Source organism: Neodiprion fabricii, chromosome 6 (genome assembly GCF_021155785.1).
Source record: "Neodiprion fabricii isolate iyNeoFabr1 chromosome 6, iyNeoFabr1.1, whole genome shotgun sequence".
Classification (NCBI taxonomy): domain Eukaryota; kingdom Metazoa; phylum Arthropoda; class Insecta; order Hymenoptera; family Diprionidae; genus Neodiprion; species Neodiprion fabricii.
The window spans coordinates 19,017,002-19,032,244 of NC_060244.1; the positions used below are offsets into that span (position 1 = coordinate 19,017,002).

General features: G+C 37.9%; 1 protein-coding gene across 4 annotated transcripts in view; it reads right to left on the reverse strand.

The window, feature by feature from the left end:
• LOC124184422 (serine/threonine-protein kinase minibrain) overlaps positions 1-15,243 on the reverse strand; it is a 55,998-nt gene that overhangs the window by 35,173 nt on the left and 5,582 nt on the right. For 3 of the 4 annotated variants that reach the window (XR_006871194.1, XM_046574106.1, XM_046574107.1), the window contains exon 2: positions 11,882-13,473. Coding sequence is in view for 3 of the 4 variants with exons in the window: in XM_046574106.1 (XP_046430062.1) it covers positions 11,882-12,038 (157 nt within the window). In the remaining variant the exon portion in view is untranslated. Of the gene's footprint in view, positions 1-2,716; positions 2,719-2,785; positions 2,791-11,881; positions 13,474-15,243 lie in introns of those variants that run through there. The other variant, XM_046574108.1, reaches the window with a different exon arrangement.

The window sequence follows — 15,243 nt, forward strand, 5'->3', positions numbered from 1 at the left end:
GAACCAGCGTATTGATCGCGTCGCGCGGGGGAGTGGAGTTGGAGTTGGAGGTGGAGGTGGAGACGGATGTGGAGGTACGAAGCGCCGACCGGCTAGCCACCAAGTTGCCATCCGACCAACGCCAAACCTCGCCGGTAGTCCCGGCGCAGCTTTCGAGCCCCCGCAGCGTTCGAGAAGAAGACTGTCTAGCCGTAAGCCTGGGCCAAAAGAGGTACAAGGTGTCGGTCCCGGACCCGACGATAATTGACGATTGTATTGCCAAGGAATACTTGGACAACGATTTTTTCTACACATTTTTAAAGGGCGTCACGGATGATGAAGTTCGTTGAACCTCCCTGGCGGCAATGTTGACACAATCGTGGAAACACTCATGTATTTCGCACAGCTTTGTAATTGTCAGGAATTTTTGCAACGAAAATTGTACGGTCTGTGGTAGTAAATCGCTTACGGTATCGATTTTCGGTACACGTACACTTGTTTTACAATTGCGATAAACCAATTCTAATTGCCACTTTTTTTCGTGCGTAATTCAGTCGCGTTCGCATCGCGAACTTTATTCAACATCTCATCGACGATGGATGGTAACGAAATTTCAAACTATCCGCAACCGTGTTGATATCACGATGCTGAAGCATAGTCGTCGACTCGTTATTAAAAGTTCTCGCAAAAACCACTCCGATATATGGTGTTTTAACATTTCTGACACTTGTCCGACGATTCAAATAGTTTGGATCGTGAAAAACAACGTGTGTAAGAACCTTTTGTGAATATGTCGTTAGCTAGCTTCACCCTCCTTGTATTTAACCTTCGCGTTGCCTTGAGCATTTTCGCGTCTTCTCTCGAGATTAAAAAACTTTTGATATTTCGGCCCGATCGAAGCATTATTCACGATGAAACAGCACGTAGTGTGTTGTTGAAGCATTACCGACGTTCGACATCCTTGTGAACGCAGCTGTACAAAAGTACATACATGCGTCGACTTTCAAGGATGTCTGCTGTGCCCACCTTTACTTTCGCATCCTATTTTACGTAATCGAACGGAGAATCGGGGAAGAACATGAAAACAACGGAGCAAAATTTTTCGCACACTGAATTTTGGTCAATTACGCAAAACACTTATAGAATAGGATGACAAAATCTAAGTGTACGGACGACATCCTTGAAAGCTATACCATTATTTCGTGCAGCTTTAACGCGTGAAGAGAAGTAGGTTCCAACCATGATTTCTCGCTAAATGCACGCGAATAATATTTCTAACGGCTTCAATTTAAAACACATGTTTCATTTTTATCAAAAGAATGACTGAGATTCAATTGGATTGAAATGTATAGTTATAACTGGAGATGAATCAGATGGTCCAACTTTGGATAACTTTTAATTATCGTCAGGTAACCTGATGGTAAAGAAGCTATCTACGGCATAAGATCACGACAAATACACAGCTTTGATTCTTTACTCAAAAGTCGTCGGGATTCGGGTGACGATTTTCGAATCGAAAAAAATAACGACAAAGTTTCAAAACTTCCGTAACGCATTAATTGATCTCATATGACTTACCAAAATTCACACAGTAATGACGCGTCGTGTTACTAATTTAATTCCCCATCGAATATGCAAAAAGAACAACTTTTCTAGCAAGTAAACGAAAATTTGAAAATGAATAAATATCGAATTTACTAATTACTACTTTGTTTCAATATTGTAAGGTACAGGGATGTTGTTAGCGGTTAATCAAAATTTCAGACTGACCGTATTTTCCGGTATTATATCCTGCAGCATGACGTACATAATGCACAGCAAAAAAAAAAAATTGATACGGTTGATAATAATTCTTGTTCCACGTTATATTATTTATAGACGAAACAAAAAAATCAGAATGAATAAAATAAATGGAACGTAAAAAAGAAGGATAAAAGAAAAGTACTACACGTTTAATGAAGCGATCCTCGGGTAAAAGACCGCAAATTGTAATTCCTCGGATATACAGGAATACAGTTCGCGTGAAGTTTGAATACCCCGATTTATCGAGGGAAAAAAACCGACTAAAAATAGAATACTAATTGTAAGTATTCAGGACATATTACAAAGACCTAATTAATCCTCGAGTTTCCTTACACGATTGCCAAAAATTTTTCAGATAAAAAATACAAGATTACGTTCGACGATTCGCGTATAAAATACGATCTCAGTTCTAACTAGTAATCAAATTCCTTGATTTTTGCTAACAGTTTGCGCAAATTTGGCAGGATGACAGTTTAGAACGTGAAAAAGAAGAAAAAGATCGGAGTATCAAGCGACGGATGTCGGACGGTTTATTGCTGCTGACCTACGTTCACGCAGCAGAGGCTTTCGGTAATGCTAATAGTCGGTGAAACGTGTTGCCCCGAATTCTCCGCTGCCCTAGTATTCGAGTATGTGGTGTGTTGTTATAATTAGAACGAAGCGAACGCTCTAATTTCGGTTTAATAAGCTAAATGTGCGCTGCTGAGAAGAAGAAGAAGAAGAAGAAGAAGAAGAAGAAGAAGAAGAAGACGAAGCCGGATCAACGACGAAGATTAGACGAAGAACGAGAGACGGTTGCACTCTGCATCGCAAGGGGAAAAGCGTTTCCCACCTAATTTATATTTTCCTCTAACTTTCGTTTATATCGATAGAATAAACACTGTGTATCGAGTAAAAACGTTCGAAAATAAATATTCTAAAAATGGTTTGGTACTTCTGGGACATGCGATACACCGTATTTTATTTTTGCGCTGATCCGCCAATTCCAGTTAGACGATACAACTGCTGCTGCTGTTTCGTCTAGAGTCCAACGTCTAGACAGTTACGTAAACGACAAAACGGCCAGAAATAATAAACTATGAAGGATATGTGTGTTTGAGACTCGAAATTATGGCGATAGAAAAGAAATACTCTGTAAGTAAATACATGCGTATGCCGATATTCTTATTATAAATGTATAAATAATGAGGGGAAAATAAAGTGATCGATCGTATTACACGCATCATCGACTTTAACATTTGTTCTTCCGCGTATTTATACTTTCTTTTTCCTCAATTGAAAAGAAAAATGGACGGTTTTCCTGAGCGTCGAAACAAATAACTTCGCGTCATATCTATAATAATATGATAATATAATAGGGAAACGGGTAGTTTTACGGAATGGAGTAGAAAATTTCGGGTAAGTTTACGTCAAGGGATTCTCGCGTAATGTCCTTTCCTTTTCCTCCATTCTCCCATTTCCAGTTTTCTACCAATCGGACGGTAATTAATAACTTTGATACGACGAACCGCACAGAGGCACAGACGATCGAAGTGTTCAAAGTAAAGAAATGAAATGATATATTGATTATCTTGATCAGTGCTTGATAAATAATTGGTTATTGGTAATTATTAATTAGCGAACGATCGAGCAGGCGGGGAAAGGAAAAGGCTACAGAGCTTTGCCTGCGGCTATCTTGCTCTTCATCTCTTTCAACCTCCATTCGCTCTCTTTGGCTAGCTGCTTTTCCGCTCTTGGTTCACCATCATTAAGCAGCTAAGTATGGCCCGCGTCGAGAAAAGGCCAAGAGCCTACGTAACATTGGACCAAGAAAAGATGGACGGACGAAAAGTTTTACTTTGAAAACTTTCCTCCCTTAAATATGTCAACAGAGAGAGGCAGATTTAAAATTTTTTACTGTTTCTGCGTAAAAAAAAAAGAGACTCCAACAAAGTTGCAGTTCAGGATTAGTATCACTCAGCGTACACTATAGCCAAAAGCGCGATGAAGAAAAAAAGGAAGAAAAAAAAACTCGACGGCCTTTCAAAAGGTGGGACTAAACCAATAACCAAAACGAGTTTTGAAAAAAAAAAATTATTAAACTGTACGTACAGAGTAAATCGAGGTACGATTCATTAGAATTGGATGAACAAGGAATTAGCGAAATAATGTCATGGCTCTTGTCATACAGTGAAGCATATTTTTTTTCTGCACGTACAATGGACACTGTTACATAATCAACGCCACTTCCATTGTAGCTTCGAATCGGATTTTTCGACCACGTAAACTTCGCTGAGTACTATTTAAATTTGGAAACTTTTCTGCCGAGACCGTACATACGACGATACATCGTCAAGTTGAAAGTATATTCAACCGGAACTGCCAATCACAAATTAGATTGGACACGCACAAAGGCAGTAATAATTATTAACGCGGGCTGCAGCGAACAGCTGATCGAGTTCTCTGGCACGGAGTGTCATGTCAGTCGTGCAATGAAAACAAAATTCGTGTATATCGGGGAGTTTTTAAGAAGAACTGCAAGTAAAAGTGCCGAGTGGTTGGTAAACGAAGTGGTTGACGACAGTGTCGGTGATGGTTGTTGGGTCAGTGTTCTCAGACTCATTGAACCCGCATCATCTCATCCAACACAAGGAACGGTAAGCTGCAGGGAGCACCGAGAATCTATATAAGAAACAAATAGGCACAACTTGGAGCCCTGCCTAGGCAGTGACTCTTTGACAATGCAAAGACTCCTCTCCTTCTTCTCTCCTCTTTCTCTCTTTCGAACGGCGTCAGGTCCGCCTAGTCGTATATTTTTGACCTGGCATCTGTCTCTAGGTGTTCTTCTGTGGTCGTATAGACGAATGTTCCTGTATCTTTTTCGTTGTCTGTTTGCTTTATTTCTTCACTTTTTTCTACCCTTTTATTTTCTTCTATTTTCCTTCATCTCTTCACCGATACTCGACACTCGTTCAAATACCAACTTGTTATGTCTCGAGGCCGTCGTCGTCGCACCTCACAGCCATATGTGATAATTTTCTCATCCATGTCATTATTTCCTCCGTTTTACCATCCCAAAGTAGTTATTAATCGTCGAAAAGAGAATGTTTCTTTTGTCAAGGTAATCCGTAACTTTTACTTTGGTTTCACTGATTGAGCACTTCAGATACCAGAAATGTAGAGCTGAGCTGGTATGCCAGCGATTCGGGTGTATAAGATACGTTTACGTTATGTCTGAGCATTAATTGGCAACTTCCGCTTGTGGTATTTATACATAGGGCATTCCACGTCAATTCGACTAGGGTCTGACCCTCGCCGTCTTGATTCGGATTTCGTCCGCGATTTCTTACAATGTTGTTCCAACTCTAAAAAGCATTTCAATTTTCTTTCAGATTTTTCCTACCCTCCCGGCATCCCCGGAACTCCTTGAACGATGATATTTTGACAATAGTTGAAACATTGTTGAAAACTATGAAACTAAATTACATAAATTGTATGGCCAAAACCAAAAATATTTCAACCAAAATTGAAACGGGCAGGCAAAACGGTGATTTTTCATTCATCTTTCAACTATATATAATGATAGCTATAATGACAGTTCGCCTTGTTTGGCGACGAGGTAAAGGACTATCCTGCACATGATATGTATGTATAGTGCGTTCGTGTACGTATATCGTTGTTGGAATGCAACAGCGAATCTCAAGGCATTCGCAAGGCGCCAGTCTCAACTGTACCTAGGTACTTACTACGTATCCGTGCATCGTTTCCTGCACATCAAAATGACTAGTCGCGTTCCTTCGATCCATCTTATGACGAATATCCGTAAAGAATTAACTCGATCGATAATATAGAGCTCGAAAATATATGCGCGACATGTAACGTAAGAACGTGATTACAATATTACAAATGACAGATAAAGTAAGAATTGAAAATATCTATCCCATTCATCATCGTTTTCCCCGCATCATCGTTTATCATAATCATGCGATGTATATGTCGATTGGATGTTCAGTAAAATCCGAGACGTGATGAAGAAGGAGACGATTAGAAGGTTGAGAAAGGTTCGTTAAAGCAATACAAAGAGCCGAATAATAGTATTTTGTAATGGTAAAATAAAAATTTGCAATTACCGGATCTTCGAATCTTATACTTTGGTTAAGACATTCGTATTATTATTTCTGTATACAAGAATTTACTCTCACGATAGACGAGGTCCCGTCAGCGGACTCAAATCAGCATCTCCTCTTTTTCTCGTCACTGTGGGACAATCGAAGCTATTTCCGTATACAAGACGAGTTTCACGATTACGTATACGAATAATACACGTGTAATATTAAATAGAAAAAATGTTGGATACAGAATAACATAGATTAGAAAATTTATTAGGAATAATTCCGTTATCATAACTGTATCGAAATTGTCTTCTTTTTTAGTAATAACAGATATATATCGGTTTCTTTTTTTCCGAAGCGTTAAAGAGCCGAACGAGTCTATTCGAAATCAGACCAACGAGCGTATGCAGTTAATACCACAGATCTAACAACACCGAATCATTTGCTGAAGATGTATGATTGAAATTCGCCTTCAAGTAAAAATATCATTTAATTACCGATGATCAGTGGACTGGAATGTGTTTGAAAAGGCGTGTATGATAAACCCTCGTTCACAAAGCAACTCGTATACATCTTCCATCGTAGAATATAATTACATATTGCGTGACTGAGCGATCGCAAGCCTGTGTACACATATATACTCCATAGCAATTAAAGTGATAATTACGATGATTTTCGATGAATAAAAAATTAATCAATCACCGTGATTAAAGATCACGATAAGTAACGTCGTTACATCAAACGAAAGCAAGCGAAGCCTAACCGAACGTACGAAATCGGCAGCATAGTAAAAATACGCACGAACAAGTTCCCATAAATAAAAATCATATTCACTTCGTCCTCGTCGGCCGACCGCAAAAGCGAACCACTATCATATGTAATACGGCAATTCTGTAGATCGTCATGAATTCCTACAGCATATAGTTATAACATCTGTTTTCCGCCTGCGAAGCTACGGAAGCGCACGTAATAGTTCATCCGGTGGTGTCGGAGAGGAAGAGGAAGAGGAGGAGGAGGAGGAGGAGGAGGAGGAGGTGGAGGAGGAGGAGGAGGTGGAGGAGGAGGAGGAGGAGGAGGAGGAGGAGGAGGAGAAGCAGTTGTCAACTAATGCGTGGGTCACATTCGCATACATACCTGTACATTATAATTATATATGTGAGTGATTGAGGGTAGAGAATTCACACTAATTTGTTGAACCAGCAACGAGTAGTATATTCGTAAGATGTAAAAGCCGCGTATAGTATAATACAAGATAGGAAAAGGAGAAGAAAGAAAGGGAGAAAAAAAGAAAGAGAGAGAAAGAGAGACAGTCGACTGTGTTGTGATCCTTTGTTGCCCCCCCACTTTTGAAAAATCAAACGTTTTCTTGAGGTTCCCGATTGTTTTACTTGTTCTTCGCAATGTTTCAAAACGGTCAAGTCGTAAGTCCGACGACCGGAGCCGCCAAAAGAAAGAGTATTTTTCGCCCCACATAGACGATGCAGGACAGCAACAGTTTTGCCGGGCAGTGATAGCGAGCTGCTTCATACATTAACGCGGAGAGTGGCGAACCAGGTTGGCGATGCATCCGAGCTTCAAGAAAGTTAGCGAACAGGTAGAGGAGCCAAGTTATTAAAATAATTAACAATTTTTCGATGCACCAGACCGCGAACCAGACCCTGCGTCTCCCCATCTTCCGCGAGTTTATTGCCGTGAGGATGGATACTCGATACCACATGTAGGTACCTACTTCCTTCAAGCCTACGCGGAGAACGGATCCTTACTACAATTCGTTTTCGATCTTTTCACACGTTAGATCGAATTTATAACAATTGAATTGCGTACGGACTATAAATGAAGAAACAATTAAGATTGAATCAAAACTGCAGATGCATTTGTTGAGGGGGCGTGAGGCATGATGAAAAACCTGATGATCACATTTTTTGAACATTTTGGAATTAATTGATGATGAAAAAAAAAAATGCTTTCGTTGTGTTTATTTCTTTTCAGTCTTCGCATTCATCCCTTATAAATTACAAAGTGTGATTTTGTAAAATGTTACCGAAACAACAGAAAAAATCTGAGCTTGAAAGGGTCAGCGATTTGTTCTGTGCGATAATTCTACAATGAGTGAAATTAACTTGTTAAACGTAATTCCCGAAATTTTATCAAAGCTTCTCTAGAAAATAAAGTTTTCGTCGTCGCGCAAACGAAGAAGAAAATTCGTATCAAACTTTTTCATCTCCTTCGCTTGACGAACGTCGTTTGTCAAAAACCGAAAACAACGATTTTCAAGAACTGTGTAAAAGAAAAAATTCAACTATTGGACTATTTTCCTGCCAAAAAAAAAATAAATAAATAAACTTGCGATAGTTTCGCAGAAAGTAATTACAAAGTGACCGAAAGAGACTGAAACCGTATAATTATAACCTTCTTCCCATACAACACGTATAATGTACAATTTTACTTTCATTACATTCTTTGTCAGAATATTATGAAGCTGAAACCAGCAGCCAACCGTGTCAAACGTTTTGGAAATAGAAAAATGCATTTTAGTTTTATCCTCGTAACTGTATAAAAGTATCGGGGGTTCAAGATATTTCACAAAATTTAGATATTCGGACTTCACTACCTTGTTCGAATAAACATCACAACATTTGTCTGCTAATTGTGGGTGTTAGCTTCAGCCCGTCAGAAAATTGTTTCAAATATCAAAATATTACACAGCAGATAAACGTATAATTAAGAATCTGTAGTGTTACCGGTTGCTTCTTTCTCTTATTCTCGTTAAGTTAACTCTCTCTCGCTATATTCTCTGTAGCGTAGGTATATGTATACACGAGGGATAAATTTTCTCGCGGGAAGAACAGAAGAAGAGGACGGCTGTTACTTTAAAGGTAAGAGGAAGGAAGGATGGAAGACGGGAGGGAAAGAGGAAAGAGAGGCCGCTGTAGCTGAGGTACGATTTTACGCGACTCAATGGGCGGCCGGAAGTCTTTGTTCGGATGAAGGAAAAACTATATAGAGACGACTCGTCGTTTGCTGGCGCTACTTTATATACATATACGTATACGTTTACACGTGTGTGTGTGTGTATGCATATGCCTATCGCGTGGTTTGAAAGTACATGATATACCTGCCGAGTCGACGTAGTCGTAGTTAACTCGCGGTCTAATTTCAAGACGGACGATTTTGTTCTCGTAGTGGGTACAAAAGAAACAAATTAAAAAAATGTATACGAATAATCGGTGGATAGAGGATCTGATACTTGTTGAGAGTTTGCGGAACAGTGGCTATCAAACTATAAAAATAAGCGTTACAATTATTTTATCAAGCTGGTACCTAAACCTTCACGCGAGTGAATCATGGAGGAAAAAAATATCGCGTCATTTTCCGCATTTATAATGGATTTTGAAGGTGTGTATATATTTTGCAAAATGTATACTGAATTTCAGATAAACGACTCAAGTTGCACGAAACGGTAGATATTTTTTCTGAATAATTATCCTTGAATAAACGTTGCGAATTTTCACCTTACGTATAAATTGAACTTATGGAAAAGAATCGTTTGATATTGTTCATAAATTTTTTCGAGGTCATTACAAAAATACGACAGGAATATATATTGTTCGTTGAATGATCGATTAATTATTAATTATACTGATGTATAAAACGAATTATAATTAGTCCGATTACTCTAATTATTTTCGTGTAAATTGTATCTCGAATGAATAAGAAACCAACATATGTAATAAATACAAATCTAAAAGTCACAATAAAAGCGCACCACTGACAGGGATAGAAAAAGAGAGAGCCGACATTTTTTCCTAACAATTTTATTTCTTTTTTCCAATATCCTCTTATATTTATCTCGTTTGATATTTCTTTGTCTAATCCTTTCGGAGGACGGGAGAATTTACCTGGAAGGCAAAGGTAGGCCTTTGTGGCTCAGCTTACCTGCCCTTTCGAAAAAGGTATCAAATTATTTCAACTACATCGTTCCGGCGGCACAATAAAACAAATCCGGCACACCCGAAAAATCGATTCCAGGCGTTGAAAATCGCAGAAAATGAGACTAAACGAAGAGACTTAAACGCCATTATACAGTCGTCGAGGATTAGAGCGGACTTTGACGTTTTATATCCCTACAAAAGTAAGTACCCAAGTGGCAAACACACGAAAATAGAGAACCGGCTGAACGAAGGACACATTCTTTACATATTTCGATACTCGCCGTCCCGTCATAAAACTTTCCGATTTTCAGAAAATGTACAACCAACAAGGGTTTTGAATTTTTTATTGCGGAGGTTAAGAAGAAAAGTAGTTTTGTTGGTAACGGACAACTGACATCCGGTCTTCCGTATATATATATATATATATATTTTTGAAACGTATATACATAAATATATATAATATTTCAGTGTACAAAGTTCTTTTGTACTGACATATTTTATAGACACATTTCTACTGCAGCGCGGAGGAATCGTCGAGTTGCGGGGCAATTTACTTCGCGAAATCCCCGACCACCAATTTCTTTAAATGAAAATAGTTAGGTGGGAATAGAATGAAAAAGAGATTATTGAATTTGCCAAACATGGCGATCAGATGTGACTAAAGAAATTGTTCGTTAATTCAAATAAATATGATTTCACTTGATGATAAGATAAATTCTCTTTCCTGACGACTTTTTTGGTAAACCAAGAAAAAGACCATTGAGTCGCGTGTGATTAACTCCTGCCGACGCGCAAAAAATCTGCTCAATAACTCTTTTGAGTTTTTCCGAAACTGATTATTTTCCCCACATCCAAATCACCGCTGAAGCAAAAAAAAAAACGAACAAACCATTATTTTTGTGGGAAATTTGACGCTCTACAAAAAAGGTCTCTTAACATTTTTCATGAAATTCACTCCTTTAAAAGTTATTCGACATTGAAATTGTATTCAAAAGTAATTTCAATGTCGAATAACTTAAATTAACCATTAAAAAAAAAATTCTTCGTTTTTTTTTTTGCCCAGTCTATTATGTATACACATATATACCAACCCTAAAAAGGAAAAATTCCCAACCACTTAGAACAAGCAATAACCCATTAACTGGCAGCGACCGTTTCCAGATAATGAGAAAAGCACATATACAATCTCAAGTTTCATTCGGAGAAGGGTACCATTACAAGAAGGCATCAATCGCCACTACTTAAATAACGGTATTCCACTTACAGGATGTCTCTGTTTCGTTTCAAAAATGCGAGAGAAAAACAGGAGAGAAAATAAAAATATAAGGTCAAACGAGAACGAGAAATTTGAAAACCTAACTGCATACTTCAAAGTCACTACAGCATTGCAAAATAGTGATATCCCCCCCTATCTTCCAACCGATTATGATGTTTTTTTCTGTGGGTAGCTACAACGACTGGTCATGTTTTAGGATATATTTCGTCACAACCGGATCAATAGTTTCGGAGATATAACGATGTTTGTGCACTGAGAAAAATTTCATTTGTTACGGTAACTAGAAAAGTTCAGTAAAACAGGTACCGTTAAAAAAAAAACTGTTTGAATATTGTTGGAATTGCGAGAAGCGAGGTAAACGGAATCATTTTGCGCTATTGCCGATCCTTTTTTCGGTAATTTCAACGCAAAATCAGTTTGTTCGGTTTACTCTACTTTTCTACTTAAACAGGGCTTTAACGTCAATTTATTCTTGCACAAGCATTAAATTTTCGCAACAGTTGCAAGAAAATACAGCAACAGTGATCGTAATGAGAAAGAATAGCAACGGATACCAGGCTTTCCGTTAACAACTACAACACTAAATTTTCATTTTGTACCTAGAACTATATTCTTCGGTTATGGTAAAAAATGAAAATAGTAAAGGACAAATTTCTCTCGGTGTCAGTGTAAGCCAAGTCGGCAAGGGACGACGATGATGACGCGCACTTACGCGCACTTATACAATATAACAGTTACGTACGATAGCGCTGCCGAAATAAGCATGCGAAAATATCGGTACAATGATAACAGGTACTCACTTTGCTGCTTCTGCCTGGATTCCATAAGGATCATCTGCTCGTGCTTGTGCCACGCGGCATCGGTAGTGTCGGTGCCTGCTACACCTCGCGTTACTGTTGAGGGTTGAACACCCCCGCCACCCCCACGGGCACTAACGCCACCGCCGCCGTACTCCATACCCGCGCCGCCGACTGCCAACGGCAGTTCTCAAAGGCTCATAACATTTGGCTCGCAGGCCACTGGGTTGCTCTGCATCCACCAGGCTCTACTTCCTGTTTTCTCTCGTCTTCTTCTTGTTCTTTCTTACACTTATACCGGCTAAGATTTTCACTCGAAATAATAATAGTACTAATAATAATATATCGCCTCACAAGGGCTACGTCAAATTTTTACCCCTTTATGTTTTAAGCTTCTTCTTTCGATTCGATTATCTTCTCACTTCCTGTTCTTAAAATTTTGCTTATTAATACCGCCAAACCGCACGAACGGATCATGTGTGTTACAATAATACCACGAAAACAGGAAACACGCGAGCGCACTCGAAGAAAAGTTTTTACGCGTGTATAATTTTTCCTCTCGTTTCTTGTCTTCCTTTTCTTTTTATTCTTTTACCGGCGCTTCCAACGCTCCGACTCTTATCACGAATGACAATGACGATGATGGAGACGTCCAGCCAGACACTCGGCTTCCGTTGATACTTGTCGTTGTCCCACGTCTAGCTGGAAATTTACTTCAAACACTCCGACAGATTTTACAGTTTCCCTTGCGTCATCATCGGTGTCTTTATTGCTTTCCGGATATTTTTTTCATCGTCGTCATCGTCATCATCAAACGCAAATTATTGTTCTATCTTAGCAACTGTTCGATACAACGATTACGATTACGATTACGACGATGACTGTGATGTTACCGGCAAATTAGGCTCGTCGATATAAACAATTCGATAGGCCGCGCGACAGACAACAATCACATGTGTTAAATCTTTCGGCTAAACGAAATTTACACGTCTTTTCCTCCTCTTTATGCTTTATTTTCTCTCTTTCTCTCTCTTCCCTTCTTTTTATCCCTCTTGGCAGTATTATTTACGGCTATCGAGAGTGTATAATTATAAATTTACCCGAAAGTTAGAGAAATATGTTTTGTTTTGTTTCTTTTGCGTAGGAAAAATAGCTCTTATATACACTAACGTTCGTCTTCTTTCTTTCTTTTTCTTTTTTTTTTTTTAACACTACTTTGGCGGTGATTTGTTGCTATTTTATTTAAGTCAAAGTTAAGACTTCAGTCGGTTTTTGTTAGTTTGTTTGTTTGTTTGTTTTGTTGCACTTTTTTTTATACTATAAATGATTAGTTGAACAGGTATTTGTTTTTCGTTACTTCTTCTTCTCTGTCTTCTTATTTGTTTTGTTTACTCTCGCTTCTTTCGAGGAGAGTTTGAATAATTTCAAGCTTTTCCGGCAATGTTACAGCGGTTACAGTTCGTAGCCGTTGCATGCGAGACGATGTTGCTTATCTTATCGAAATGTAGCAGTATCGATTGACGTTTCTTTTCGGCAAATAATTGTCTTCGCATTTACATCATTCTTCTAAAACCAGGCCAACACCCACGGGATTTCTGTAACAGAACAAAAGGGGGGGAAACAGATTAATATACCTATTCCGTTATTCTCAATTCGATTTGAAATTGTAAATGCAAAAGTGACGATGAATATATTATTTTTTTTTTTGTTCCTTAATTTTCTTAGTTTTCTTTATCGATTAATTATTAACACGAGATGTTCGGGATATTCTCGATGTTTGCTTGACTTGTACGTATTATATATACCCCCACACACACACCAATTTTAATTGGACTTGTATTTGTTTTTGCACACCTGCACAATACTTTGTATCTACCGAAGAACATTTAGCCCCGTGTAAGCAACATATTTCCGATTAGAACGACATGCTCGTAAGTTGCGATATCATGGAATAATTACTTCTGGTAATAACGAGGCCAAGTATTTAACGGGTAGTAATTAAGCGACTCGAGGCTTGCGCTTCACCTTCTCCAGTTTCAGCCCGGGTAATAAAACATAATTAAAAACGTATACATAAAATTATACATTCAAGACCCTGCAACAAAGGCATAAATAATGACATGTACGAATGTATCCTACACACACGATATACAACGTACGTAGGGTGTGCCAAAAAAAAATTATTTTTTTCAAACGTACATCATAATTTCGGCAGAGCATCTCAAGTAGTACATCGCACCCAAATATGAGCTCTTAATATTTATATTTAGAGGTGCCCATTTTGTTCTTTCCATTTTCCACTTAAGTAATAGGTAGAATAGAAATTTCCTATGAGAATCTGTATTTGGATAGTTTATAAGTGAAGCCGTTTACGAAACATACCCACTACTTGAGATGCTCTACCAAAATTTTCATGCGCATTTGGGGAGTTTTTATTTATTTATTTTTTTTTTTGACACACCCTAATGTACATACATATCTCCAACGTGAATATTCCATCCGAGGCATGAATTACTGGGCTATTGAAGTTAACCGTTTGAAAAATTGGTAATAACGTAATTTTTTTTTCGTTTTTGTCAAAACACGTGTTAATTTGTGTCTTTTACAATGAATAATTGAAGGTTATTGATCACCGCCGCGACTCATCGACATGCGAATGAGGGTACCAAACGAGTAATCAGAATTAATTTATACATACATGCCGCGATTTAGGCATAATAGATAAAAAAAAAAAAAAAATACAAGATGAGTAAAACCGGAAAAAAAAGAATAAAAATTTCAGAATAAAATATACGAGAGTTACTAATCAATTGTATGTCAAACAAACATCGAATTGTGATATCCCTTTGCATGATAAAATAATAACATCAACTAACAGATGCAGATCAGGATAATAATATTGTAAAATGTAAGGGGTAAAATTGACTGAAGGCGGTGCGGGAAAATGGGACGTTTTTTGGTGATATAAAAACGTAGAGGAGATACACGACACAATAATATCGTACTTTGTATTGAATCTATAGTGTGTATAAGTTGTACAAAGACGGATGTATCGAGCGTAATAATAAATCTACATTCTAGGCGCGTGGTGAATCATCCTGTTCATTATAAATTATGCGAGCGATATTAAACTATTTTTAAACTGCAAATACCTGCGCACGACTATTTATTCCCATCCAAGAATACGATCATGTCTAGCATACGCAATTCATGCGATTCTTTTACTTCTTTCGCTGTCATCGAATAAATAAATAAATAAATAAATGAATAAATAAATAAATAAATAAATAAATAAATGAATAAATAGTAATCTTCCTCATTATTATTGTGTAGGTATATATTTATTGTACTTGTACCACGATTGA